This window comes from Chiloscyllium plagiosum, unplaced genomic scaffold, assembly GCF_037043375.1.
Source record: "Chiloscyllium plagiosum isolate Xiang-an unplaced genomic scaffold, Cpla_swu_hap1 HiC_scaffold_29, whole genome shotgun sequence".
NCBI lineage: Eukaryota > Metazoa > Chordata > Chondrichthyes > Orectolobiformes > Hemiscylliidae > Chiloscyllium > Chiloscyllium plagiosum.
In genome coordinates, this window is record NW_028270167.1 from 10764047 (window position 1) to 10791739 (window position 27693).

At 42.3% G+C, this 27693-nt stretch overlaps 1 protein-coding gene across 1 annotated transcript; it reads right to left on the reverse strand.

Annotated features, from left to right (window-relative positions):
- Window positions 1–1151: 1151 nt before the first annotated feature.
- Window positions 1152–27421, reverse strand: dpagt1 (dolichyl-phosphate (UDP-N-acetylglucosamine) N-acetylglucosaminephosphotransferase 1 (GlcNAc-1-P transferase)). Its single transcript, XM_043676597.2, has 9 exons — window positions 27087–27421; window positions 19092–19212; window positions 16039–16252; window positions 14597–14743; window positions 11388–11472; window positions 8052–8240; window positions 7569–7656; window positions 4546–4701; window positions 1152–3360 (listed from the first exon to the last, which is right to left on the reverse strand). Exons 1-9 carry the CDS (start codon window positions 27239–27241, stop codon window positions 3295–3297), a joined length of 1221 nt encoding a protein of 406 aa, XP_043532532.1. The 5' UTR covers window positions 27242–27421; the 3' UTR covers window positions 1152–3294.
- Between the last annotated feature and the right edge of the window lie 272 nt (window positions 27422–27693).

Sequence of the window (27693 nt, forward strand, 5' to 3'; positions counted from 1 at the left end):
GCACTTGTTTCGCTTGCCTTTATTAATCAGTGGATTGAGTATACAGGTTGGGAAGTCATGTTACAGCTGGATAGGACATTGTTTTGGCCACTTTTGAAATACTGCATTCAATTCTGGTCTTCCTCCTAGAGGAAACATTTTGTTAAAATGGAAAGGGTTCAGAAAGAACTTGCAAGGGTGATGCCAGGGTTGGAGGGCTTGAGCTATAGGGAGAGGCTGAATAGGCTGAGACTATTTTCTGTGGAGCATCAGAGATTGAGGGTGACTTCATTAGAAGTTTGTAAAATCAAGAGTCAAGGTCTTTTCTCTAGGGTAGGGGAGTCCAAAACTAGACAATATAGGTTTAAGGTGAGAGGGAAAGATTTAAAAGGGACCTGAGGGGCAACATTTTCATGCAGAGGGTGGTGCATGTATGGAATGAACTGCCAGAAGAAGTGGTGGAGGCTGGTGCAATTACAACATTTAAAAGGCATTGGGATGGGTATATGAATAGGAAGGGTTTAGAGGAATATGGACCAAATGCTGGCAAATGGGACCAAATTAATTTAGGATATCTGGTCGACTTGGACCAAAGGATCTGTTTCTCTGCTGTACATGTCTGTGAATCTATGATGATTGACTGAACCAAGGATAACACTGCAATAAAAATGTAGGAAGGTACTGACTAGCCTCAAAAGGGCGAAATAGCTCACTCCTGTTGTTATTTCTGACATTCTCTCAAGAGCAGCAATTAAGTGGAAAGTGCTGGAGAAACTGGAGTGAGAATTGAGTACATGTTTTGAGTCCTATATGATATGAAATTAATAATCTTAAATGTGAGGTTGTCGAGATGTGTTATCTGAAGTTAGCTTTTAAAAGGCTAAAGTGCCAAAGTATGTATGTGGAATTAGATCACAGTTTAGCCGTCATCTTATTGACTGACTGAAAAGGTTCAAAGAACAAAATTACCTATTTCCATGTTGGATGTGAAGTATTTTGAGATGACCAGAGTTGGAGAAAGGCTACAAATACAAGGATTTCTTTTTGTTTCACCTCAGAACAAAACTCATACTCAATATTCACTTATACCGCACTTGAGAAAGCACTGCAAAATTATTCCATTTTGAATTTGTTATGCATGTTATTGGATCATTAAAAAATGCTCTTACTAGTTCCTTTCTTTAAAGATTTTATTTAGATACTGAAGTCACAATCTCAAACTCATGTTTGCCATTTATATTAACCAAATTCCAGAGTATCCGAGTCTCAATTATACACTCGCACACAATTCGTATAATCTAGCACATAAAAAGCAATATGCTCTTGCACTTTAATCAATTATTCATTCATTAATCTTTTCAGTTACCATGCACTGAACTGAGGTCATACCACATCAACAGCAATTGAACAAAGGTGTGAATTATTCACACAAAGGACTTATAAACAGTAGGTAGATAACTTCAGTAACCATGTGCATAGCCTGCAACAGCTCATCTTCACAGTGAAAAGTGTCTCTCTCAGACTCAAAATATCCAGACAACAGGATTTCTGCTTCTGATGCAAATTAAGATTAAATAACAGTGCCAAATTCAGCTTAGTTGTTAATGTGTCCCATCAAGAACAACATAATAATTTTATGCATTTTTCAAATAAGTTGGTTACAGGTTGATTTGAATTCCAAAATGTTAAACAAAAATTACTAGCACCTGAAGCATGCTAGTTGTATTTCAAAGCAACATTTCTTTGACTTTCATGCACTGTGGTTTGCTCATACATTCTCCATGTATAACACTTGGTTTTCTTAACACAAAAAAAACTAAACAATAGCATTAAAACCAAAAATGCTGTAAACAATTTGCAGGTCTCGCAGCATCTGTGGAGACAGAAATGAAGTCAATGCTTCAGGGTGACCAGCCTAAACATATTGACTCAGTTTCCCTCTTCACAAATATTGCCTGAATGCTTCCATTTTCTGACATCAGTTTGGATTTCTAGCATCCACGGTATTTTGTTCAAGTGGCAAGCAATTTCTTTGGATTTTTACCCTTGGCAAGACTGCCAAAAGCAGACTCATTACCAGCCAATGGCATTTGGGAATATCACATGCCTTAAATGTACAAACCACTGTTGCAGCTGCTTGACCACCATTACCTTTTGAATGCAATTTGCTTTTTAAATCAGGATGGCAATTTCACCAGCATTCTGGCCAGATTATTATCTTTGACCGATCCTGCAAGAGTTGTAAACACTGTATCGTAGACATTGCCAAAATGTTTGCATATTCTGGAAAGTTGTAAGAGTCACTGGAGAATGGGTCACCTAACCAGATTGCATTGTACCCTTTTCACCTGTGTTTGCTTTTATATTTTCCTGAAATTATAAAATGGATGCTGCCTGTTGCATAAGCCTGCAGACATACCCTCTGATATCATAACTAGTGTTTTGACAATGGAGTCATTTTAATATTTGGTCACACCATATTCAAAATTTCAAGCTGCACATTCTTTGGGAGAAGGCTCGGGTATATGAATGGGCTTTCTCCTCACTTACTGCCAGTGTACACTATTGTCTAAGTGAGGACTGTTCTTGGTTCTCAAATTTTTCATTCCTTCAAAGATCCAGTGCACGAACAATGACAGACACTATTTAAATGCTAACGCTGTTGAGGAATTGGAAAAGATATTTTATGGCTGAATTTAATTCAGGATGCTAAACTTCCAAGTCTAAACAAGGAAGTGCAATAATACAGGAGCTTGTGCCTTACAGCACATTAGAGTCCAGAATCACTAGAACAAAGAAGATTGAAGGTAAGAATTAGTCTGAAGATGACAAAGACTTCTGGTTTTAAGGTGTTCAAAATACTATACCCACTGTAAAGCAAACTAAAGTCCTTAAATATTGCACTGAATTCTACAGGAACATATATCAATGAGGTGTGCAATACACCAAGTGCATGCTCAGGGAAAATTTACATTGAATTTAAATTATCCCCACTAACTGGAGAAAACATTTTGCCATATTATTTCAAGTGATCCCTTAAAATACAAGAACAGAAACTTCCCTATTCCATTAACTGATTCCTAAAATTTCTAAGGAAATGGAACCGAAAATCTTCAAACTTAATTCTTAGGCACATTATGTAAGATGAGACAATAGATACTTAAAACAGACAAAAAAAAAAACCCACATTCATCTAGAGCAGCGATTAACTCTCCAGTATCCCCTGAGTTGGTGCAGTAAGGGGGAATAAGGAAAATAGCTCACTCCCAAAATAGGAATAATCCATACTATATTTCAAGTATTTTTGATTCAGAATCAAACATCGTAAAACCAGCGGACCAGGTGATAACGGACCATGAAAGCAAACGCACTTCCAGTGACCTGGATGTTGGGAGTGAGAAGACAAATGCAAGGTTAAAAGCACAGAAACAGCAAAACATTCAAATGGGTTTGTGTCCCTGAATCTTTTGTAGAGTTGAACAAATATAAAATGCATTTGGTTTAACATATTTAATCAAATAGGTGCCACAGATAATTAAGTGCAGCAGTTAAAAACATAGGAGCTAATACCAGGAGTAGGCTATTCAGCCTTTAACCTGCTCCATCATTCAATAAAATCATGGCTGATCTGGTTCACTTCACTTTCCAATCTGCCCTTGCCTCATAACCACGTACTACCTTTTCCAAAGTCTACGAAACTCTGCCTTGAATAAATATATTCAATGATCCTATCTCTGGAGAAGAGAATTCTACAGACTAATGATTTACAGAGAAAAAAAAGTCACCTTTTCTTTGTCCTAAAACAGGCAATTTATTCTTAAACTGTCCTTTAGCTCTCATCTCCTCTATTGTTAATTGCAGCCAGTCCATAGGCAGGAAACAAAACTCAATCTCCAGAGGTCATAAAACCAATTTTTTTGCAAATTTTATTAATGCATGCATTTAGGGCAAAAATTTCTGACTAGAATTTGGAAGATCTGCTCAAAAAGACTACAAGCTTTGCTGGAATGATTGTAATGGAGGGGGGCTATGCACATCACTATTATACTTGACAGCATAAATCACATGAATAATAATAAAAATCATCAGCAAAAAACCTTTTCACTCGCACCCTCAAAGGATTAGAACATAGACTACTCAATGTCACAGTAGATTGTGGTAATACAGTAATGTGTGGTATTCAGTTTTGGCCAGTTTGTTGGGAGTGCTGGTTCATTAGTTTCTAGTTAAACAAAGTTTGCTGTATCACCAAAGATTACAATCTCGCAAAAGGTTGATTTCTACCCTGTTGTCCTAAAGCCAATTATACTTATTAAAAAAAGTCTGTTCCACTTATTGACTGACTGTGGTGAACTGAAAGTAATGGGCTTTGTTCAGGTTCACAGGTGAATTTGACAAAGCTATGTGTACGTATTTACAGATTATTACAGCAAAATTATAAGAAACCACTAAAGTTGTCCATAGCAACTTTGTCTCCATAGCAACAACACTTTAAAATATCTTCCATCTGCTCTACTGATCAAGTTGAATTGGTGCAAAATTTTTGTTGCCTGCAGCAACTCTCACCTGGATGAACAGAAGTATAATGGTCAGGGTTCTCTCATGTGTAGGGCCAATCAGCTTTAATACGAAGTTTAGCAGAGTGAGGTTGTTGCACTGTATGTACGCTTTATCGTCTCCAATTCCACGAGTCACTTCTGCCAAATGGAATTTTTCAGCCACCTACAAGAAACAGTGTTAGCATTCATTCCCAAAATGAAGTTTTCACTGCTTCCCCGCTATTTGAAAGAAAGGTGTCCCTCCACATGATTTTGGTCTGATTATCTGTGAGTGGCTCATTGGGTGAGATTAGCTAGGTCTCTCATGGTGAAAGGTGCCTTGTATTGATTTGTCTCATTTTGGGTAAACACAAATTTCATTCGTTTTTATTCTCTAGCTTGTAATTTTAAATACTGATCACATACAACCAAATCACCATGGTGCAAACAGCATTAACTTTCTACAAGTAGTCAAAATCAAATCAAGCAAACAGATTTACAGGTCTAGGTCGAAATTATTGAATAAAAGTGTCTACATAAAATAAAAATCTGGCAGTAGTGTGTAGATAATAGTACAATAAAATTAACTAAAATAAATTGATGCTTTAACTACAAAATCAGTAACCAGCAAACCCAACATCAGGAGGAAAATGATGGGTTAGATTAAAAGAAAAATAAATTTAATTTCTACCGTGACAAGTAGCTAAGGCACTAAGTGCTACACAGATAATAAATGTTATAGTTTAAAATGTTTTCAGTGTTGTAACATAGGAAATGCATGTAGCAAACTTCCACAAAAGCAACTCAATAACTGCGAGATAATCTGCTTTAATCATGTTGACTGAGAGATAAAAATTGACAAAGACAGTCAGGAATCTCAAATCAAACTGTGAACACAAATACTCAAATAAAAACAGAAATTACTGGAGCAACTCAGCAGGTCTGGCAGCATCCATGGAGGAGGAGAGTTAACATTTGAAGACTGATATCACCTTCAAATGGACTTGAAATGATAATGATGGGAGCATCATCTCCACAGACGCTGCCAGATCTACGGAGTCTCTCCAGAATTTTCTGTTTTTATATATCAAGATAGTTCCCCTACTTTTCTTTGAAATAGCATCATTACATCTCTCTCATCCATCTGAATAGGTAAAAAGGACATCTGTTTAATGCCTCAATAGAAAGATGCTGTTTCTGGTTGCTGTATTCCCTCAGTGCTACACTAGAGTGTCAGCCTCACATTTTACGTTAAAGTCATTGGACATCCTTCTGACACAGCTACGGTTGCGCAATATCTGCCACTTTAACTCAAATGGAACTTATATTTACATGAAACCTCAGCATATCTCAAACACTTCATTTACAATAGCACAAGCACAAAGAGTCATCGAGCGGTATAGCATGGAAACAGATCCTTCAGGCCAAAGTGTCCTTTCCAACCTGGTATCCTAAATTAATCATAGAATCCCTACAGTGTATAAACAGGCCCATTGGCCCAACAAGGCCACACCGACCCTCTGAAGATTAACCCATCCAGACCCATTCCCCTATCCTATAGCTCTACATTTACTCCTGCCAAAGCACCAAATCTACACATCCCTGAACTCTATGGGTAATTTAGCATGGTCAATTCACATAGCCTGCACATCTTTGAATGTGGGGGGGAAACCAGAGCACCCAGAGGAAACCGATGCAGACATGGGAGAATCTGAAAACTCCACACAGACGGTCGCCCGAGGCTGAAATCAAACCCAGGTACCTGGTGCTGAGAGACAACAGTGCTAATCACCGAGCCACCGTGCCGCACCAATCTGGTCCCATTTGCCAGCACTTGGTTCAGATGCTTCTAAACCCTTCCTATTCACATATCCATCTAGATGCCTTTTAAATGTTGCAACTGTACCAGCCTCCATGACTACCTCTGGCAGCTTGTTCCATACACATACCACCCTCTGTGTGAAAACGTTGCCCCTTAGGTCCCATCTTCCCTCTCACCTTAAACCTCTAGTTCTGGACTCTCCCACCCCAGGGAAAAGACCTTGCTTATTCACCCAATGCATGCCCCTCATGATTTTATAGACTTCTATAAGGTCATCCCTCAGCCTCCATTGCTCCAGGGAAAATAGCCCCAGTCTATTCAGCCTCTCCTTATAATATAAACCCTCCATTCCTGGCAACGTTCTTGTAAATCTTTCCCAAACCCTTTCAAATCTCACATCATCCTTCCTATAGCAGGGAGACCAGAACTGTATATAGTATTCCAACAGTGGCCTAATCAATGTCCTGTACAGCTGCAACATGACCTCCCAATTCCTATACTCAATGCACTGACCAAAAAGGCAAGCATATCAAATGGCTTCTTCACTATCCTATCTACCTGCGACTCCACTTTCACGGTCACTTCAGACAACTAACAGGACTCTTCTTATTGTTGAATTCATAATGGTGGCACGTGAAGGCTATTCCATTTTAATTTCAGTATCTTGTTTTTTGAATGCAGAAGATTTCAGGCAGATGTGATAATTACATTCGATTAACATGATTTAAACAGAAGTGACACTAGTTGTATTTCACAGCATTAAGACTTGGATTTGTTACAAGGAAATACATTTTGTTCTAAAGCAAAAATTGCAAAGGAACTAAATGGGGTGTTTCCAAACCAAATTTGGCTCAACTTTACATTGAGAAGCAGTTTTCTCTTCCCTCACATGCAAAAACAAAACTCCTTCCAGTAACATGGTTGGGTGGTCTGCAGCAGGGAGTCCAAAGAGGGACAAAATACATACACACATACAAAGATGGCAAAATGTTCATTATATTTGCATCTTTTGAATTGGCAATACTGCTGGCTCCCAGTATGGAAATTAATAGGTAGCATTTCCCAATTTTTCCTCCAGTGTTGGTATGGCTTTCAAGAACCCCTGTTAAATTTACTTACTCCTGCCATGGTGCAATAACCTTGTTCAGATCACAATGATAAATGCAGTTACAAAGACATTCCACCCCAACCAAGGCCATAGAAAACACAGCAGTTAATAAAACAAGTACCCTTAATATGAAATCTCCAAGTCTAGGCAAATCCTTAGTTTTGAACGTTGAATAACTCATTCCCAGCTTTCCAGTACAAGGATCTAATCTGGATGTGAAAGCAGAGAAGTAAAATATGTATAATGCATTCTTATCCAGCACATATGTCATATCCTGTGTACGTAATACAAGATCTATTTATAGACATATTTACACAGTATCTAAGACAAACTCATGGTTACATATGCAAAAGGCAGTTGAAATCCCTTCAACATCCCAACCTACCAAGTTTAAGCATTTGAAGTTTAACATTAGATACTGACAATGTATTTAAACTATTTTGTGCTCCTTCAAAAAGTTCTCAGTGGCCTTAACTTGCTTCATTATAATTAATTGGTTCACAAAGGTTCACCAACAGGTTGCACACGGAAATAGCTGTTTCGTGAAAGAGAGTCATTTTCCAGTTCTTACAAATGTATAAGCGGTATGTAAGCGTGGATGTACCTTGGCAGTCTGTGTCGTGGGCATGGAATGATACGGAAGAGCTGAGGCACTGAGTAAAGGAAGTTGAGCACCTGAGGGATGAAGAACAGCATCATGGTCTTACTGAAGTGGCCAAGGATCCCAACCACTGCGAATGTCATTCCCGCAAAGTAACAGAAAGTGTCGCCCACAAAGGCTTTAGAAGGATACCTGCAGCACATGAAGGAGTACAAGTCAAAACAGCTTTCATAAAATAGAGTCATAGAGTTCCAACAACGTGGAAGCAGGCCATTCAGCTCATCAAGTCCACACCGACCTTCCAAACAGCACCCAACCCTAACCCTTTTTCCATGGTTAATCCACCTAGCCTGGATATCTCTGGACACGATGGGCAATTTAGCACAGCCAATCAACCTAACCTGCACATCACTGGACTGTGGGAGTAAACCGGAGCACCCAGAGGAAATGCACGCAGACATGGGGAGAATGTGCACACTCCACATAGACTGTCACTCGAAGGTGGAATTGAACCCAGGTCCCTGGTGCTGTGAGACAGCAGTATTAACCACTGGGCCACTGCGCTACCAACAAACTGTGACACATCTCCAAATATCCAACATGAAGAGTAAATCACAGTGGAGTAAGGAATTTTGACTGCCTATTCTCTCTCTGTTTTGATGGTGTTAACATGCAGTGATCCCATATTCAGTTTCTTTTTAAAGAAGGTTTTCCATTTTTTGCTGCAGTCTCTGCCTTCTACAAAGGGATATGGAAGCATAACATGACAATCCATTTAGTTGGATTTTCCTAACACTTACCAGTTGGAAAAGGGATTTTTAAAAATGCAGCTTTCACAATATGTGGGCATAAAGAGCATGACTGTCCTTTGAGTACAGTACTTGAATTCTCAGACGACTTTCGATAAAGCTCCACACAGGTTAGTAAACATGATTAGAGCACATGGGATAGGGGTAATATATTGGCAGGGACTAAGGATTATTTAATGATAGGAACATGAGAATAAGAATAAATAGGTTATTTTCAGGGTGATATGCTGTGACTGGTGTGGTACTGCATCCACTGGTGCTTAGGCCCCAATTGTTCACATTCTGAAATCAATAATTTGGGTATGGCAACTAAGTTTAATGTTGGAACTGACAGGAAATTAAGTGGGGACGTGTGTGAGAGGATGAAGGAGAGACATTTCAAAAGGATTGTGACAAGTTGAGTGAGTGGGCAAAATATGGCAGAAGGAAAATGTGAGGTTATCCATTTTGGTAGGAGGAGAAAGGGTGTAGACTAGTGGTCCTTCTAATATTTTCTTCTTCTGTGAGGACCTCTAAGTTACGTGCGCAGCAGAGACCTCCAGAACTGAAGTAAATCATGCCGATTGCTGTACGTGGAACATTGGAGCAGCTGTGGGGACATTAGTGTGGAGTATTCCTTAAAGGATGAGTGTGTGGGAGTGTTAATGTGCTAACAACCTGGGTTGCTTTGTACATAACTCGCTGAAAGCTAACATCCAGGCAGAGATGGCAATTTGGAAGACTGTTGGTCTGCTGGCCTTTATCACAAGACAGAATATATCTTGCTTCAATTGTTTAGAATCCGCTGAGACTGGACCTGGAGTACTGTATGCAGTTTTGGTCCAATGCCTAAAGAAGAATGTATTTATCAAAGAGGAAGTGCAGAGAAGTTTCACCAATTAATTCTTGGGACGGCAGCATTGAGGAGACTGGGCCTGTATTCTTTAAAGTGTAGAAAAGTGGAAGATGATCTCATAGAAACTTAAAATTCATAAAAGGGACAAATGCAGAAAGGATGTTTCATCCGATTGAGGTGGATAAGTCCAGAGCCAGAGGACACTGTTATCATTGTATATGGTCTGACGTGATGCCCGATACCTCATGGGAACAGGTTGATGATGTTAATTAAAGAGGTGATTGGATGTGAATTGATCATATAAGTACAGGGAGTTAGTAAACAGTCAGATAGGCGTTTTATTTAGGCAGTGATAGGGACACTAACTCTGAACCATGAGACCTGGCTTCAAATCCCACCTGCTCCTAAGGTGTGTAATAACATTTCAGAAAACAATGTGATGAGAAAGTATTTTTTAAAACAGTGGGATGAAAGTTTTATGGAGCATAGTTATCCAAAATAAAATTCTCACTGAAAATGTTGACACTTACACTATTCAAAAACATTTCTCTTCCACTGCATATAACACACAATCTCAGAGTATGGGATGAGTAAGCCATTATGGATTCAGATAGGGAAAAATTTCTTCACTCAAAAGATGGGGTATATTTAGTATTCTCCACACGAGGGAGCTATAGAAACTTGGCCATTAAATAAATTCAAGACAAAGATTGACAGATTTGTAATTACGAATGATATCAAGGTAGATAGGAATGGCATGAGAATATGTCATTGAGGTAGATGATCATCTGTGATCTAGAATAGTGGAATAGGTTAGAGGAGCTGAATGGCCTGCATGTTTCTAGGTTCCTCGCCTGACAGGTATACCGAAGTAATGTGACTGGGAATCTCCAGGATTGCTTCAATACTTGGCAAATCATTCTCACATGCAAGTGCTTGAAATTAACTGTTCTAAATAATAGATTCCTTATTAAAAAAAAAGTGTTTACTTTAATACAGCAGATATCCTCCCACTTGGGACTCTAATAGCTAGTTTCATTTAAAAAACTACGATATGCAAATACAAGCAAATTGCTTTGCAGATTTGCAAGGAATCCAAAGGTCTTTACATAGAAGTTAGTTTCTAATAAATCCAATAAGGAATTGAAGAACAATTTGTTTTCTCAATCACGTGGAGATGGCTGGGACAAACAGGAGGCATCTTTAATGTGAAGCCAGCAAAATACATGAAGAAAATAAGAAGAAAAAATGATATGCAGATAAAGTTGGATGAAGTAGATTTGGGAGGCGACTCTGTGGTAATGAAGATCAGTACTGACCAGTTGGTCCAAACTGCCCAATTTTGTGCTGTAACTTTTTATTTTGAAATCAATTTTATACATCAAAGAAGCTGTAAGAATTGAACTTATCTTATTGTTCTGTTGGTCACTAGCTGCAACATTCTATTTGCAAATGGTTGCTGCCTTTCTGTACCTTCATGTTCCCTTTTGAATATAGTTTGTTTGATGCATATTTTACTTATTGAGTAGGGAAAAGGCCGAGTCCAAGAAATGCACAGGAAAAAGAAATCATCATTGCAAATATGATTGCTGACGAGTGTACACTTCTTGAGTTGATACTTGCAAGTATCAGGTACATCTGTACCTTGTGTTAATTGTGTGAAGTGAAACAACATAATGTAAAAAGTTACCATACCAGTTATGGTACAGAAGCCCTAAAGTGGTGAAGAAAAATGGTATCATGAAGTACAAGGAGAATATGTGGTCATCTTTGTAGTCACCTAAAAGGAGAAAACAAAAATTGTTAATATTTATTCCATACACAAAAGAGGGTACTATTATCCAGAGCAGTTGTAATCTTTTGGTTTAATCCTTGCATTTAAATTTGTTTTCTTTTTTTCCTCAACACGAATTTACAGCTAAAAAGATGTTGCTTTTCTGACACTCTGGGAAGAATAAAAAACTTCCAAAACAAAACAATTCCTAGCAACCACCTTCATCTTGAGACTACTGATTCATAGTGCAACCAGGACATTCAGCCCCTTAAATCTATTCCACCAACTGGTGTTGGAATGTGTTTCCATGGGTACCCAACTAGCCTAGATTAGCTCATCCAAACTGATAATCTAATGTAACCATTTGTTCACAGGATATTTTTCCACAGGTGGCCTGACCCAACAATATCCTGATTATCTGCTAATTATCACAGTGCTATTTATCACATTGGCTCCTGCATTTTCTGCATTACAACAGTGAGCATATTTCAAATGTACTTAATTGTTTGTAAAACTTTGGCAGCCTGGGATTGTTAAAAGGTGCTATATAAATGTTCAAATTCTTTCACAACAATACTCTGTCCCAATGTTCTTTGGTGACTTCCTCAGCTATTTCTCCTTCCTCAGTCAATCGCTCTTGACCCTGATCTTGATCCCTGTCTCGTTTGCTCCACTCTGGGAAAATACTCTCAATCGCTGTGCTGCAATCTGACTTGAACTCCCTTCTTTAATCCCTCCATCTTACTTCTCTCGCTGTCTTTTTTATTTAAAATGTCTTTTCAAAACTTTTCTCTTCTATTATTTTTCACTAGGCCTCCCCGTCTGACTATGGCCTCACCTTACACAGACTTGCGTTCCTCAGCACTGTAGCAGATTACAACTAAGAGAGACTTCAAAATTTTGCCCTCCCTGACTTCAGATGGCTAAGACCAACTGCCTGACCTATAGCACCACCCTGGCTAGGATTGGCCGAGAATACAGATCAGGGATCTAACATTTGGTAGTTAGTTTCACTAATGTTTGTGCTCACCTTGGGTTAAATGATAAAAGAATGAGCTTGGTGTTTATACAAAGTTTTTTAAACATAGTTTAGATCAGCCAAAGTATCTAATACAAAATTAACTCTCTTTTTGTGCTTTAGCCATTGCTACATAGGAAATGTGTCTAAACCGAGAATGTCCTTTTTGATATGAAACATCATAAATTAAAGACTGAGATGAGGAGGAATTCCTTCTCTCAGAACGTTTTGTGTCTTTGGACCTGCTTGCCACAGAGAGTTGTGGGGACACAATCCTTTTGTATATTTAAGGCTGAAGTAGATAAATGTTTGATTGGTAGGAGAAATCAAGGGTTACAGGGAACAGGCAGGAAAGTGGACTTGGGAAATATTGAATCGGCCATGATTCTATTGAATGGCAGAGCAGGCTCAAGGGGCCGAACTGCCTACTACTGTTCATATTTCCTAACCTGATGGTCTAAATAATAAATTGTATTTATTTGTTTTGCCCTTTTAAAGAATACTAAGTCAAAATACTACTGTGGAAATGCAATATATAATCTAAAGTAGAAAATGCTGGAAATATCCAAGTCTACTGGCATCTGTAGAGACCAAAACAGTTTTAGTCAGATTGATGATCTTTCTGGTGAAAGTTTAAAAAGTGTAGAGTCAAAGAATCATATAGTTCAATTCCCGAGCTAGCTGAGGTCACCATTAAAATCCCACTTTCTTGACCTTGCCCTTGCCTGGAGTTTTGTGACCTGCAGGTGAAATCTCCACCAATTGTCTTTAATAAGAGACAAGACCCATATCCCTGTAGTTTTTTTTTTTACAGCAGAGATACAGCCATTATGTCTGCACTCGTCATCAAGCATTTATCTATTCTAATCCTATTTTCCAGCACTCTGTCTGTAGTCTTCAGTTTGGTCTATCAGATACTCATCTAAATACTTCGACAATGTCTTGAAGCTTCCTGCCTGAACCCGCTTAGGCAGTGAGTTCTAGATATACACAAGCCTCTGGGCGTAGAAAAAAAATCAAATTGTCTCTGAACCTCCTGATCTTTATCTACAGATTTTAAAAATGTATTTTTGCTCCCAAGTGCAAAGAACGTTAATGCAAGGGAATGTAGCACTGTCCTTTTTAATTCCTTATTTCAATATCAAAGATCTTCAGGCTAGATACAGATTCTGTAGGACAGCAATATGGCTACAACTCAACGAGCATCCAGTGTCAATGTGTAAAAAAGTTGAGGGTGAAACATTATCTAAAACATACTTTTTGCAACTCCATAAGGCAGCAAGTAGCTACAGTTCAACCTATGATAGGAACATAGGTTGGCCATTCAGCCTCTCAAGCCTGTTCTACCATTCAATGAGATCCTGGCTGATCTGTGGCCTAACTCCATACAGCTGTCTTTGGCCCATGTCCCTTAATACTTTTGCCTAACAAAACAAAAAGGCTTATCTCAGATTTAAAATTAACAACTGATTCTTATTGTCATTTGCGAAAGTGTTTCAAACAGCTAACACCCTTTGAGCATAGAAGTGCTTCCTCACATCTCTCCTGAACAGTTCAGCCTAATTCTCAGACCATGCTCCTCAGTTAGAGATTCTCCAACCTTTATCTACCCTGTCTTTTCCTCTTCATATCTTGAAGGTTTCAATAAGATCACCCTTTAAACCTCTAATTTCCAGATAAGTCTGTATCAGCTCTCCTCATAACTTAACCCCTGAAATCTAGGCATCATTCTGATAAACCTATGTTGTACTCCAGCATAGACGGTACATGACATTAGGATAAAAAAACACTTCATAATTTATCTTTATTCTGTGAATCATTATTGCACCTAATTTTGTATCTAGTTAATAAGTTCCCCAAAAATCTTAGTGTTAGGGTATTTGAAATACTGAAGCAATTCTTCCAAATTTTTACTGGAAAATGATGGTCCACTCTTTCACATTATCTAAGCTGACCATATGAGGAAAGGGGCAGAGTGTCATGGCATTATCAAAACAATCAACTGGGTTCAGGAAGAACAACACAAACCCCAAACATAAAGTATGATGAAAAAGTCCTGCCTTCGAGAACATGAGGCTGAAACATCTAAATTCCACATTCTGGTCAACTTACCATTTAACTCGACTAAATTGAAAACAATGATGGACATGGCAATCACCAGAGACTGTCCAGCCTCAATGCCATTGATGCCTGCCAGAATGTTGATAGCATTTGTACAGAAGACTGCTAGCATTCCCATATATGCATAATACAGGATTCCTGAAAGGGAACAACATAAACAGAGAGATGGATATTTACATAGGAGTTTATTTGATGCGTCCAAATCGAGAAAAAAATCCATTTTATTTGGTGCTCAAATCTACTGACCCTCAAAAAATTAAAACTTACAACATTGCTTTACATCAAAAACAGGTTAATTCCCAATTAAAATAGATTTAAAATATGCATGATCCTAGTTAACTTGTGAAAGGAATTATTTCCTGCATACACTTAAAAATAGATATAAATACTGCCTCATGACTATATCAATGCATACCCAAATGCAATGTCAGCAAAACTAGCAAACAAAAATCAGAATAGAAATTTCTTGATATAGGTTATACATCTTCACTGGTCTGCCTGCACATGACTTCCCTATTGAGATCACTAGGGAGTTGGCTAGCTCAGTTAACTGGACAGCTGGTTTGCGAGGCACAGTGATGACAGTTTCAATTCCTGCACTGACTGAGGTCATCATGAAGGACCCTCCCTCCATCGGAGGTGTGGTGACCTTAGGTTAAACCATAACTGGTCATCTCTCTAATGTTTTTCATATGGTACGATCGGCTATGTTGACTTTATCTTTGAGATTACTGTCCTGTAACTACATGCTAGATCCATTATTCACTATACCACCCTCCTTTTGCTCTGTGGCAGTGTCACCAACACCTCCCCATACACACATATACACACACACACACACCCATACCAAGTTAACATCGCAATGGTCCTTAACACTTAGAATTACAACCTCTATTTATAATGCTAATGTCCATTATAAATCTCCAACTGTAAATGACCAGTCTAACTCAGTTTGGGTTCAATAATGATTGCTTACAAAAGGGAAACAGATTGGCTTGTCGATGCATAACATTTTGTGAAGTTGCTTCACTAATTCCATGTTGTTATAAACATAAAATTTACCAGAGTAGAATCTTGGCACTACTATATGTATTAACAATAGAAAATGCTAAAGACCAGACTTATAATAAATACTACATCTGTTTCTCACAAACCTGTGAAGATCAACAGTGAAGTAAACTTCCTTTTTGTTTTAGTTGAACAGCAGTTATGATGCCAAAACATCAAGAGACAGCTAGGTATAGCACTTGGGGAATGGGATCAAAGGTTATGGGGAGAAAGCAAGATTATGCTATTGAGTTGGGTAATGAGCCAAGATCATGATGAATGGCAGAGTAGGCTCAAAGGGCCGAATGGCCTTGTCCAGCTCCTATCTTCTATGTTGCTATGATAATGCTGCTAGCATGTAGTAGACTCCAAGATTCAGAACTTACCCAAGTCCAAATGGAGACCCAAAAGAAAGCGAAATGGCTTTGGCACGACAATCATGGTATTACCAAAGTTGGTAAAGTACACCATGAGAAGGGGCAGGGATGCCATGGTCGGCAGTAGCAACTTGTGTCTCCATTGCAAGTTCAAAACGTCATCTGCAAACCCCAGGAATATCATGCAGCAGATGGCAAGGAGTGCCCCAATCAGCTGTACAAACTGAGAACACAAATTCAAATAAAATCACGGCGTTAAAAATTTTTAGCAATGACTTCATACTTTGTCTCTCTTTTTCCTGTGATTCACGGCACAAATCTCTATGAAATGCCAGTTTCTATTCATGCTACTGCCAGACGCTCAGGAAGATCATTAAGAGGCAAGTTAATGCAATTTAGACACCATTCTTCTGTCTTCTGAGTTTTATTGTACATCATCTGGATACCCGATAAGGCCTCATGTCTTTACATGACACCCCAATTTATGGCATTCTGGGTAAAATATGTCAGTTCCACAGCGCTTTTATCAAAATTTGCAATTTGTCTGCTATTTATCAACACCATTGTAAAACTAAATACTTCAGACAATTTTTATTGGGGCAAGCATGTGAAAAATATTATTTGTTTTGACAAATGTATTTATCATGTATTATAAATGTATGTGCTTACACACCACCTTTAATGTTCCAAGACACACTCAGAACTGTCAGAGTCAGAGATGTACTGCAAGGAAACAGACCCTTCGATCCAACTCATCCATGACGACCAGACATCTTAACCTAATCTCGTCCCATTTGCCAGCATCTGGGCCACATCCCTCCAAACCCATCCTATTCATATACCTATCCAGATGCTTCTTAAATGTTGTAATTGTACCAGTTTCCACCACTTCCTCTGGCAGCTCATTCCATACACGTACCACCCTCTGTGTGAAAAGGTTGCCCCTTAGGTCCCTTTTATATCTTTCCCCCCTCACCCTAAACCTATGCTCTCTAGTTCTGAACTCCCCCAAACCACAGAAAAGACCTGGTCTATTTACCCTATCCATGCCCCTCATGATTTTATAAACCTGAGATAACCCCTCAGTCTCGGACACTCCAGTGAAAACAGCCCCAGCCTATTTGGCCTCTCCCTACAGCTCAAAAACCCTCCAACCCAGGCACATCAGATAAAACTTGACATTAGGTTACATAAAAAGAATACAAGGACAGGTGACCAAAAGCTTTGTAAAAAGGTGACTGTAAACTTCTTTTAGATTGAGAAGAAAACATTTTCACAACAACAATCTGCAACTTTCATCCCCTTATAAGGCTGCAGGTATGATGAATAAAAACATATTTATGGAACATCTTAGACATGTCACACAAGCATGATAAAACAAATGAGCCACATTAGGACATAGTGGATCTGATGACCAGTAGCTTGGTCCAACAGATAGACTTTAGGAAGTGTCATCAAGGAGGAACGTGAGGTGGAGGGGCTTAGGGATGGAATTTAATACTAACATCAATTCCTTTAGCCCAACATCAGAAATGTGGGAGCACAAAACTGTTTGGTTAAAGGAACCGGTTCAGCAATGTAACTGCTGGGACAGAGAGCACAGGACACTGGTGGATGGTCGAAAGTTCACAGATGAAGCATACCCAGTTCCATGTTACTGAAACAACAAGGAAGATTACTGATGTGGTATTATACATACAAGCTTTGGGAACTCATGGAAGTTACCTCAAGATAATAATGAAGGATGTGCATTTATACTGTGAATCTTATGACCACGGCGTGCTTTACAGTTCATGAGGTATTATCTTGAAATGTATCATTGTTGTAACGTATAAGATTATATAGTACCATAAATGGTTGCTTGATTTGTCAATAGTTTTCCATTATGGATGTAGGTTTTCTCGCTGAGCTGGAAGGTTCATTTTCATATGTTTCATCACCATACCAAGTAACATGTTCAGTGAGCCTCCGGACGAAGCACTGCTGATGGTTCCTGCTTTCTATGTTTGGGTTTCCTTGGGTCGGTGAGGTCATTTCCTATGGTGGCGTCATTTCTTGTTCTTTTTCTTAGGGGTGGTAAATGGGATCCAAGTCAATGCGTTTATTGATAGAGTTCCGGTTGGGATGCCATGCTTCTAGAAATTATCATGCATGTCTCTGTTTGACTTGTCCTAGGGTGGATGTGTTGTCCCAGTCAAAGTGGTGCCCTTCCTTATCTGTATCAAACCCACCACACTAAAACAGCAGCTAATTAACTTGAAAGACCCTATACAGACAATAAGCAATAAGCAAAACTAATGTCATTTACAAAATACCATGCAAGAACTGTAACAAACACTACATTGGACAAACAGGCAGAAAACTAGCCACCAGGATAAATGAACATCAACTAGCCACAAACAACGTGACCCCCTCTCTCTAGTATCCATACAGATAAGGAAGGACACCACTCCAACTGGGACAACACACCCATCCTAGGACCTGCCAAACAGGAGAGGTCCTCGAAGCACGACATTGCAACCGGAACTCTATCAACAAACACATTGACTTGGATCCTGTTTACCACCCCCTGAGAAAAAGAGCAGGAAATCACATCACCATAGGAAATGACATCACTACAGAAAATTACATCACCAACCCAAGGAAACCCAAACATATAAATAAAGTAGGAAACACCAGCAGTGCTTCGTCCAGAGGCTCACTGAAGATATTACGTAGTATAGAGACAAAACTTCCGAAATGAACCTTCCAGCTCAGTGAGCAAACCTACATCCAGAACCTCAACCTGAACTACAAATCTTCTCAAAACTTGCTAATTGTCCATTATATTTGTCATGCAAAGGACTAGACTGAATTAACATTGCTCAGTCTCTCTGGTGTTTGAGCAGTCTCTAGGAGATCACAGATGAATTTCAGATTTGACTGCCCAGTATTGCTGTTAAAGTATTTTAGGTACAGGGTAACATTGTCTGATTTAGGAATAGCATACTGAAAACCAGCTTAGGGATATGATAGCAATCCATACAAACAAGACATTTTTGGGTCAGAAGCAAATAACTTACCACATCATGAGGAAAGCTGATACATTGCTCTTTCACCCAGCAATGCAGAAAAGGAACAGGGATGAAACAGAAAAGAATGATGAGGAATACAACACCACTGATTACTCCCTGGGATTCTGGGCTGCAAGACAAATAAGCAGAAATTTAACATGAATGCAACTGAACAAAAGTCACTCTTTAACAAATAGTTTTGAACAGAGGCATCCAAGCATGAGTTAAAATTTTATAGCATTACCAGGCTGGCTGTATGATTGAGAAGCGAGCTGAGAGCATATTACTTTGCAAAATATTGTAGTGTTTGTTTCCTTTGATACGACAGCTTAGTTTATTAACCCAAAAACGTCCTAATGCCTTCAGTGGTGTGCAAAGTTAACATTTCATTGGCTAACGTTATTGATGTAAAGTGTCAACTGTGGTTCACAGGCTGAAGTAACATGTCAGAATTAGAAAGTTGTAAGTTTAAATCCCACTTTGGAGAGCTGAGCACATAATCTCTGCTAAGATTCGACTGCAGTACTGACTGGGTGCTGCACTGTTAAAGCTGCTATCTTTCAGGTGTGTTATTAAAATGAGGCCCTGTTTCTTTTTCAGATAGATGTAAATTATCCTACAGCACTGTTGCGAAAAAGGGCAAGAGAGTTCTCTACAGTGCATGGAATAATACTTACCTCTGCACATTAAATCAGAACATCTGCTCACTGTTTAGTAAGCAGCCTGACATTTTTCCTACATGTAGATCTGGGTGTTCAGGCCCATGGTACCCTGAAGGTGGCAACGCAGATCAATAGAGTGGTCAAGAAAGCATACAGCATGCTTTCCTTCATTGGACTGGCTACTGAGTACAAGAGTTGGCAGGTCATGTTACAGTTGTGTAAGACCTTGGTTTGGCCACATTTGGAATACTGCATATAGTTCTGGTCGCCACATTACCAAAAGGATATGGATACTTTGGAGACAGTGCAGAGGAAGTTCACCGGGACATTGCCTAGTATGGAGGGCACTAGCTATGAAGAGAAGTTGAGTCGATTAGGATTATTTTCATTAGAAAGACAGAGGTTGGGGGGGGGGGGGACTTGAATGAGGTCTACAAAATCATGAGGTATAGACAGGATAGACAGCAAGAAGCTTTTTCTCAGAGTGGGGAACTCATTTACTAGGGATCACAAGTTCAAGATGAAAGAGGAAAAGTTTAAGGGAGATATGCGTGGCAAGTCTTTTCTGCAGAGGGCAGTGGTTGCCTGAAAGGTGTTGCCAGCAGAATGGGAGAGGTGGACACGATAACGTCATTTAAAGATTTATCTAGACAGATACATGAATGGGTAGGGAGCAGAGGGATACAGATCCTTAGAAAATAGGCAGCAGGTTTAGATAGAGAATCTGGATCAGCGTGGGCTTGGAGGGCCGAAGGGCTTGTTCCTGTGCTGTAATGTTCGTTGTTCTACATTACAACAGTGAATACACTTAAAAACTATTTCATTGGCAAAGAGCATTTTTGACCATCATAAGATCATTAATGTCATTCTATAAATGCAAGACCTTCCTTTCCACTCTCATCAGGACAAATTGACATTCCCTGTTTTAGTTACATGTAACATTGCATTTCAATACTGGCAAGTTTATTGAGGCATGGGGGTATGAAATAGGGCTGGTTAGTTACCTTGGCTATATGGCTAGTATGTGGATCAGAGCAACACCAGCTAGAGGGAGCTCAATCCCTATCTTGGCGGAGGTAAACCTGGGACACACCTTGTTCTGGCCCAGTGTAAAATTACAATACAAAGGTGATTCTTTAATCCTCAAATCGAGGATGCTACTTAAAAGTAGTAGTCAGGCACGAAATGGATTACTTATATTTTGTATTATAATTCATGAGATGTGTTTAGAAACATAATGTTCAGCAATCAGATTTCTAGAAATACAAAATTTGTAGCACCCAACCAATAAATTACTGATCATTTTGAAACAGACTGATCAACTACCAAGGAAATTCAACTTTTACATGAGTTTGGTAGGACCAAATTTTGAGTTAAAATGGAGGGGTTGACTTTTGCACATGTAAAATCTTTGGAGGTCTGAAATCCCACCTCATCTATTATCTTGCTAATGAACAGTTGCCTCATAGAAACTGCTCCTGCCAAAGTTTGGATACTTTAGTGAGAAGTGGAAATGACATTAACCGATATTCACGTTCACACAGTATATTAAAGTGGGCTCAGCTTGAAAATTATTTCATTTGCTGTAAACTCTTTGAAGCTTCTGTTGGTCCTGAAAAGCCTGATATAAATGAAATCTAACTTACCCAGCAATGAGGTACTAATTACTCAAAGATCAGCACCACCAGGTGACAGACGGAGTTCACGGACCTGACATCAGAATCCCAAAGCAACCACTCAACTAGAACTTAGTCAAGGGGGAGATTTCAGGAGGATAGCGGGGAAACATTTTAGGGATGCCCTCAAAGCATAATTGAAGACGTCAAACAAACATACCAGTGGATTCGTGGATGACCTGAGCTTACGATCAACCAGAATATAGGTTTATCCGGGAAAGCACCAAACAGATTAAGACTTCATTGAATTGGTTTCAGGCTATTGGATAGAGTGCACAAACCACCAAATAACCCATTTCACCAACCCCTCAATCAACACCACAACAGAAGAGTCCACAGATAACATGAGTGACTTTTCTGCTATCTCAAAACCTGTTGAACTGCAGTAGTGGCAAGTCATACTCAATCCAGAGGGACTACTTATGAAGGAGACAGCAATATGAATGGGAGTCTCTCTTTCTTCTTCATTCTCTTGCACAGACACTCTCAGAATATTAGAGTCATAGAGATATACAGCACAGAAACAGACCCTTCGGTCCAACCCATCCATGCCGACCAGATGTCCCAACCCAATCTAGTCCCACCTGTCAGCACCTGGCCCATATCCCTCCAAACCCTTCCTATTTGCCTCTTAAATGTTGCAAACGTAGCAGCCTCCACCACTTCCTCTCGCAGCTCATTCCATACACGTTCCACCCTGTGTGTGAAAAAGTTGCCCCTTAGGTCTCTTTTATATCTTTCCCCTCTCACCCTAAACCTATGCCATCTAGTTCTGGACTTCCCCCACCCCAGGGAAAGACTTTGTCTATTTATCCTATCCATACCCCTCAATTTTGTAAACCTCTATAAGGTCACCCCTCAGCCTGCGACGCTCCAGGGAAAATAGCCCCAGCCTATTCAGCTTCTCCCTATAGCTCAAATCCTCCAACCCTGGCAACATCTTGGTCAATCTTTTCTGAACCCTTTCAAGTTTCACAACATCTTTCTGATAGGAAGGAGACCAGAATTGCACACAATATTCCAACAGTGGCCTAACCAATGTCCTATACAGCCGCAACATGACCTCCCAACTCCTGTACTCAGTACTCTGACCAATAAACGAAAGCATACCAAACGGCGCCTTCACTTTCCTATCTACCTGCGACTCCACTTTCAAGGAGCTATGAACCTGCACTCCAAGATCTCTTTGTTCAATAACAGTCTCTGGGACCTTACCATTAAGTGTATAAGTTCTGCTAAGATTTGCTTTCCCAAAATGCAGCACCTCACATTTTGCTAAATTAAACTCATCTGCCATTTCTCAACCCATTGCCCATCTGATCAAGATCCTGTTGTAATCTGAGGTAACCCTCTTCGCTGTCCACTACACCTCCAATTTTGGCGTCACCTGCAAACTTACTAACTGTACCTCTTATGCTCGTATCCAAATCATTTATGTAAATGAAAGGTAGAGGATATCACCGATCCTTGTGGCACTCCACTGGTCACAGGCCTCCAGTCGGAAAAACAACCCTCCACCACCACCCGCTGTCTTCTATCTTTGAGCCATTTCCGTATCCAAATGGCTAGTTCTCCCTATATTCTGTGAGATCTAACCGTGCTAACCAGTCTAGCATGGGGAACCTTGTCGAACGCCTTACTGAAGCCCATATAGATCACATCTACAGCTCTGCCCTCATCAATCCTCTTTGTTACTTCTTCAAAAACTCAATCAAGTTTGTGAGACATGATTTACCATGCATAAAGCCATGTTGACTATTCCTAATCAGTCCTTGCTTTTCCAAATATATGGATATCCTGCCCCTCAGGATTCTCTCCAACAACTTGCCCACCACCGACATCAGGCTCATTGGTGTTATGGTGACGTCACTTCCGCCCCCACCGACCATGCAGCTTCCGCGATCGCCGCCCAGACAACCACCTCCACGATCGCCAGGAAGACCATCGCCGACAGATTCGCGGCCTCCGCGGGGTCCACGGCTATTGGGAACAACACCGTTTCTGCCGTCGCTACAGCCACTTCCGCCCCTGGGGTTGCCGTCGCCGCAGCCACTTCCGCCCCCAAGTGACATCACTCACCTGCACAACGACCACGCCGCATGCGTCTCCGCCCCACGCCGATCTCTGTCCGCACGCTTAACCCTGCCCCCATGCTGATCTCCGTCCCCACGCCGAACCCCACCCCCGCTCCGTCCCTGCCCCGACTCCCGCCCCCACCCCAACCCCGTCCCCACTCCCAGCTCCAGCCCCACACCAGGACCTAGCTCCCAGCCCTGCCGTATTTTCACCATCCCTCCAGAACTATCCCTCTCTGAGGATGAAAGATCAGTCCTCGGTAGAGGCCTCACCTTCATTCCCTTACGCTCTCGGATTAACGAGTTCAACACGCGGCGAGACATCGAACAATTCTTCCGCCGCCTTCACCTCCGCGCCTACTTCTTCAACCAGGATTCACGCCCACCCTCTGACGACCCCTTCTCCCGCCTCCAACACACCCCATCCACCTGGACACCCTGTGCTGGCCTCTTACCCGCCCTCGATCTCTTCATAGCCAACTGCTGCCACAACATTAACCGCCTCAACCTCTCCACCCTTCTTACCCACTCCAACCTCTCACCCTCGGAACGTGCAGCCCTCCACTCCCTCCGTTCCAACCCCAACCTCACTTTCAAACCGGCAGACAAGGGAGTAGTTTGGCTCGCGGACACCTCCTCCTACTGCCCCCTTGACCATGACCCCACCTCCCACCATCAAACCATCATCTCCCAGACCATCCATAACGTCATCTCCTCAGGGGATCTCCCATCCACCGCCTCCAATCTCATAGTCCCACAACCCCGCACCGCCCGTTTCTACCTCCTGCCCAAAATCCACAAACCTGACTGCCCCGGAGGACCCATTGTCTCAGCCTGCTCCTGCCCCACCGAACTCATCTCTGCATACCTCGACACGGTCCTGTCCCCCTTTGTCCAAGAACTCCCCACCTACGTTCGGGACACCACCCATGCCCTCCACCTCCTCCATGATTTTCGCTTCCCCAGTCCCCAACGCCTTATCTTCACCATGGACATCCAGTCCCTGTACACCTCCATTCCCCCATCACGAAGGACTCAAAGCTCTCCGCTTCTTCCTTTCCCACCGTACCAACCAGTACCCTTCCACTGACACCCTCATTTGACCGACTGAAATGGTCCTCACTCTGAACAACTTCTCTTTCCAATCCTTCCACTTCCTCCAAACCAAAGGAGTAGCCATGGGCCCCAGCTATGCCTGCCTCTTCGTCGGATATGTGGAACAGTCCATCTTCCGCAGCTACACTGGCACCACCCCCCCACGTTTTCCTCCGCTACATCGATGAATGTATTGGCGCTGCCTCGTGGTCCCAGAAGGAGGTTGAACAGTTCATCCACTTTACTAAACCTTCCACCCCGACCTCAAATTTACCTGGACCATCTCAAACTCCTCCCTCCCCTTCCTTGACCTCTCCATTTCTATCTTGGGCGACCGAATCAACATGGACATTTACTATAAACCGACAGATTCCCACAGCTACCCAGACTACACCTCCTCCAACCCTGTAAAAACGCCATCCCATATTCCCAATTTCTTCGTCTCCGCCGCATCTGCTCCCAGGAGGACCAGTTTCAATACTGAACAACCCAGATGGCCTCCTTCTTCAAAGACCGCAATTTCCCCCCAGACATGGTCGACAATGCACTCCACCGCATCTCCTCCACTTCCCGCTCCTCTGCCCTTGAGCCCCACACCTCCAATTGCCACCAGGACAGAACCCCACTGGTCCTCACCTACCACCCCACCAACCTTCAGATACATCGTATCATCCATCGTCATTCCCGCCACCTCCAAACGGACCCCACCACCAGGGATATATTTCCCTCCCCTCCCCTATCAGCATTCCGAGAAGACCACTCCCTCCGTGACTCCCTCATCAGGTCCACACCCCCCACCAACCCAACCTCCACTCCCGGCACCTTTCCCTGCAACCATAAGAAATGCAAAACTTGCGCCCACACCTCCCCCCCTTACTTCACTCCAAGGCACCAAGGGATCCTTCCATATCCGCCACAAATTCACCTGCACCTCCACACACATCATTTACTGCATCCGCTGCACCTGATGTGGCCTCCTCTATATTGGGGAGACAGGCTGCCTACTTGCGGAACATTTCAGAGAACACCTCTGGGACACCCGGACCAACCAACCCAACCACCCCGTGGCTCAACACTTCAACTCCCTCTCCCACTCCACCAAGGACATACAAGTCCTTGGACTCCTCCATCGCCAGACCATTGCAACACGACAGCTGGAGGAAGAGCGCCTCATCTTCTGCCTAGGAACCCTCCAACCACAAGGGATGAACTCAGATTTCTCCAGTTTCCTCATTTCCCCTTCCCCCACCTTGTCTCAGTCAAATCCCTCGAACTCAGCACCGCCTTCCTAACCTGCAATCTTCTTCCTGACCTCTCCGCCCCCACCCCCACTCTGGCCTATCACCCTCACCTTATCCTCCTTCCACCTATCACATTTCCAACACCCATCCCCCAAGTCCCTCCTCCCTACCTTTTATCTTAGCCTGCTTGGCACACTTTCCTCATTCCTGAAGAAGGGCTCAGGCCCAAAACGTCAATTCTCCTGCTGCTTGGATGCTGCCTGACCTGCTGCGCTTTTCCAGCAACACATTTTCAGCTCTGATCTCCAGCATCTGCAGTCCTCACTTTCTCCTCACAGGTGTTATACGAGTCACACTGGTGGCACGTGATGCACAATGAAGGCATAGCAACACTGGCCCCTGCCTTAGTCAAGTCTTTTCCAGTTGAGACACTCTACCAGGTTACAACTCACCCTGGTGCCAATTATTACTGTTCATGGCTGGCATGGCCATGCCTCCCATTCCATGTGCAGGCTGTGCTCCTCATTCCCAGCCTAAGTTTCCCTCCCCAGGCTAAGCCTCCACTTCCTGAATTGCTCTTTCCCCACCCCCCCACACACACACACTCAAGGCTCTGTCCAAGGTCTCTCCCCATCTTCCCAGAGTCTTACCTCTCCCTCCCTAGGTTTTACCCCCAAGGATTAACACCCCCCAGATTGTCTCTCTCTCTCTCTCTCTCTCTTCTCCCCGGGGTTCTACCCCCCACCCCCAGGGTTAACCCTCCCCAAATTGTCTCCCTTAGAGTGTCCCTCCCCTCCTAGTGGGAGTGTCCCTCCCTCCCCCCAGTGGGGTCCTCCACACCCTTCCCCCTTACCCTAGTGGGTTTCTCCCCCTCGCCCTAGTGGGTTTCTCCCCTTCTTCCCACCCCCCCAGTGGGTTTGTCCCCACCCTGTAACCCCCCCCACCAATAGGGTGTCCCCCTACCCTACCCCACCGGGTTTCTCGCCCTCCCCCAGTGGGTTTCTCGCCCTCGCCCTCCCCCAGTGGGTTTCTCCCCCTCGCCCTAGTGGGTTTCTCCCCTTCTTCCCACCCCCCCAGTGGGTTTGTCCCCACCCGGTAAACCCCCCCCCCCAATAGGGTGTCCCCCTCCCCTACCCCACCCCACCCCAGTGGGTTTCTCACCCTCCCCCAGTGGGTTTCTCCCTTTCTTCCCACCCCCCAGTGGGTTTGTCCCCACCCCCACCAGGGTGTCCCCCTCCCCCCCGGGCTCACTCACATTTGCTGTTTGGAGGTTTTGTTGAGGTCGATCCCATAGAGTCTGGCGGCGATGAAGTGCTCCCTGAAGGCGGGGATGAGGATGAGGGTTCCCAGGAAGCCCAGGAACGAGCAGCTCAGGTTAATGAGCAGGGGGAGTGTGGGCAGGGCCGACATCGGGTGGGCGGCCGGGGGGAATTAAACAATAACGAGAGAAAACGCGGCAAACCGAATGAAGTCAGCTCCCACGGCACGGAAACAAACTCGGTGTCTGGAGGTGACATTCGCACACCGTGCGAGTAGAGTCGGTGTCACCGCGTGAAGAGGTAGCGTTCTCCCTGTTTCATTCCCCACAACGTCCGGGACCGGGTCCGCAATCAAGCCCCAGGTCGGACTAGGCCTCAACGAGCGAGCGCGCGTGCGCTATCAGTTGCACATGCGCACTCGCACCATGCGGCGCCATGCACGCTGGGAGTTGTAGTCACTTCCCACTTGCTCCAGGTGAGTTGGTCTCTGATTTATTATTGTCACATGTGCTGAGATACAGTGAAAAGTATTGTTTTGCGTGCTATCCAGAAAATCATACATGAGATAAGTACATCAAAGTAATAGAACAGAATGCAGAATAT

Excerpts from the sequence above, each read along its gene's own strand:
- dpagt1 (XM_043676597.2), bottom strand. The coding sequence starts at position 27,241 with ATGTCGGCCCTGCCCACACTCCCCCTGCTCATTAACCTGAGCTGCTCG. Across the intron at positions 16,253-19,091 it reads TCAGCTTTCCTCATGATGTG|TTTGTACAGCTGATTGGGGC; the intron begins GTAAGTTATTTG and ends TTGTGTTCTCAG. Across the intron at positions 14,744-16,038 it reads GGGTCTCCATTTGGACTTGG|GAATCCTGTATTATGCATAT; the intron begins GTAAGTTCTGAA and ends GTTCCCTTTCAG.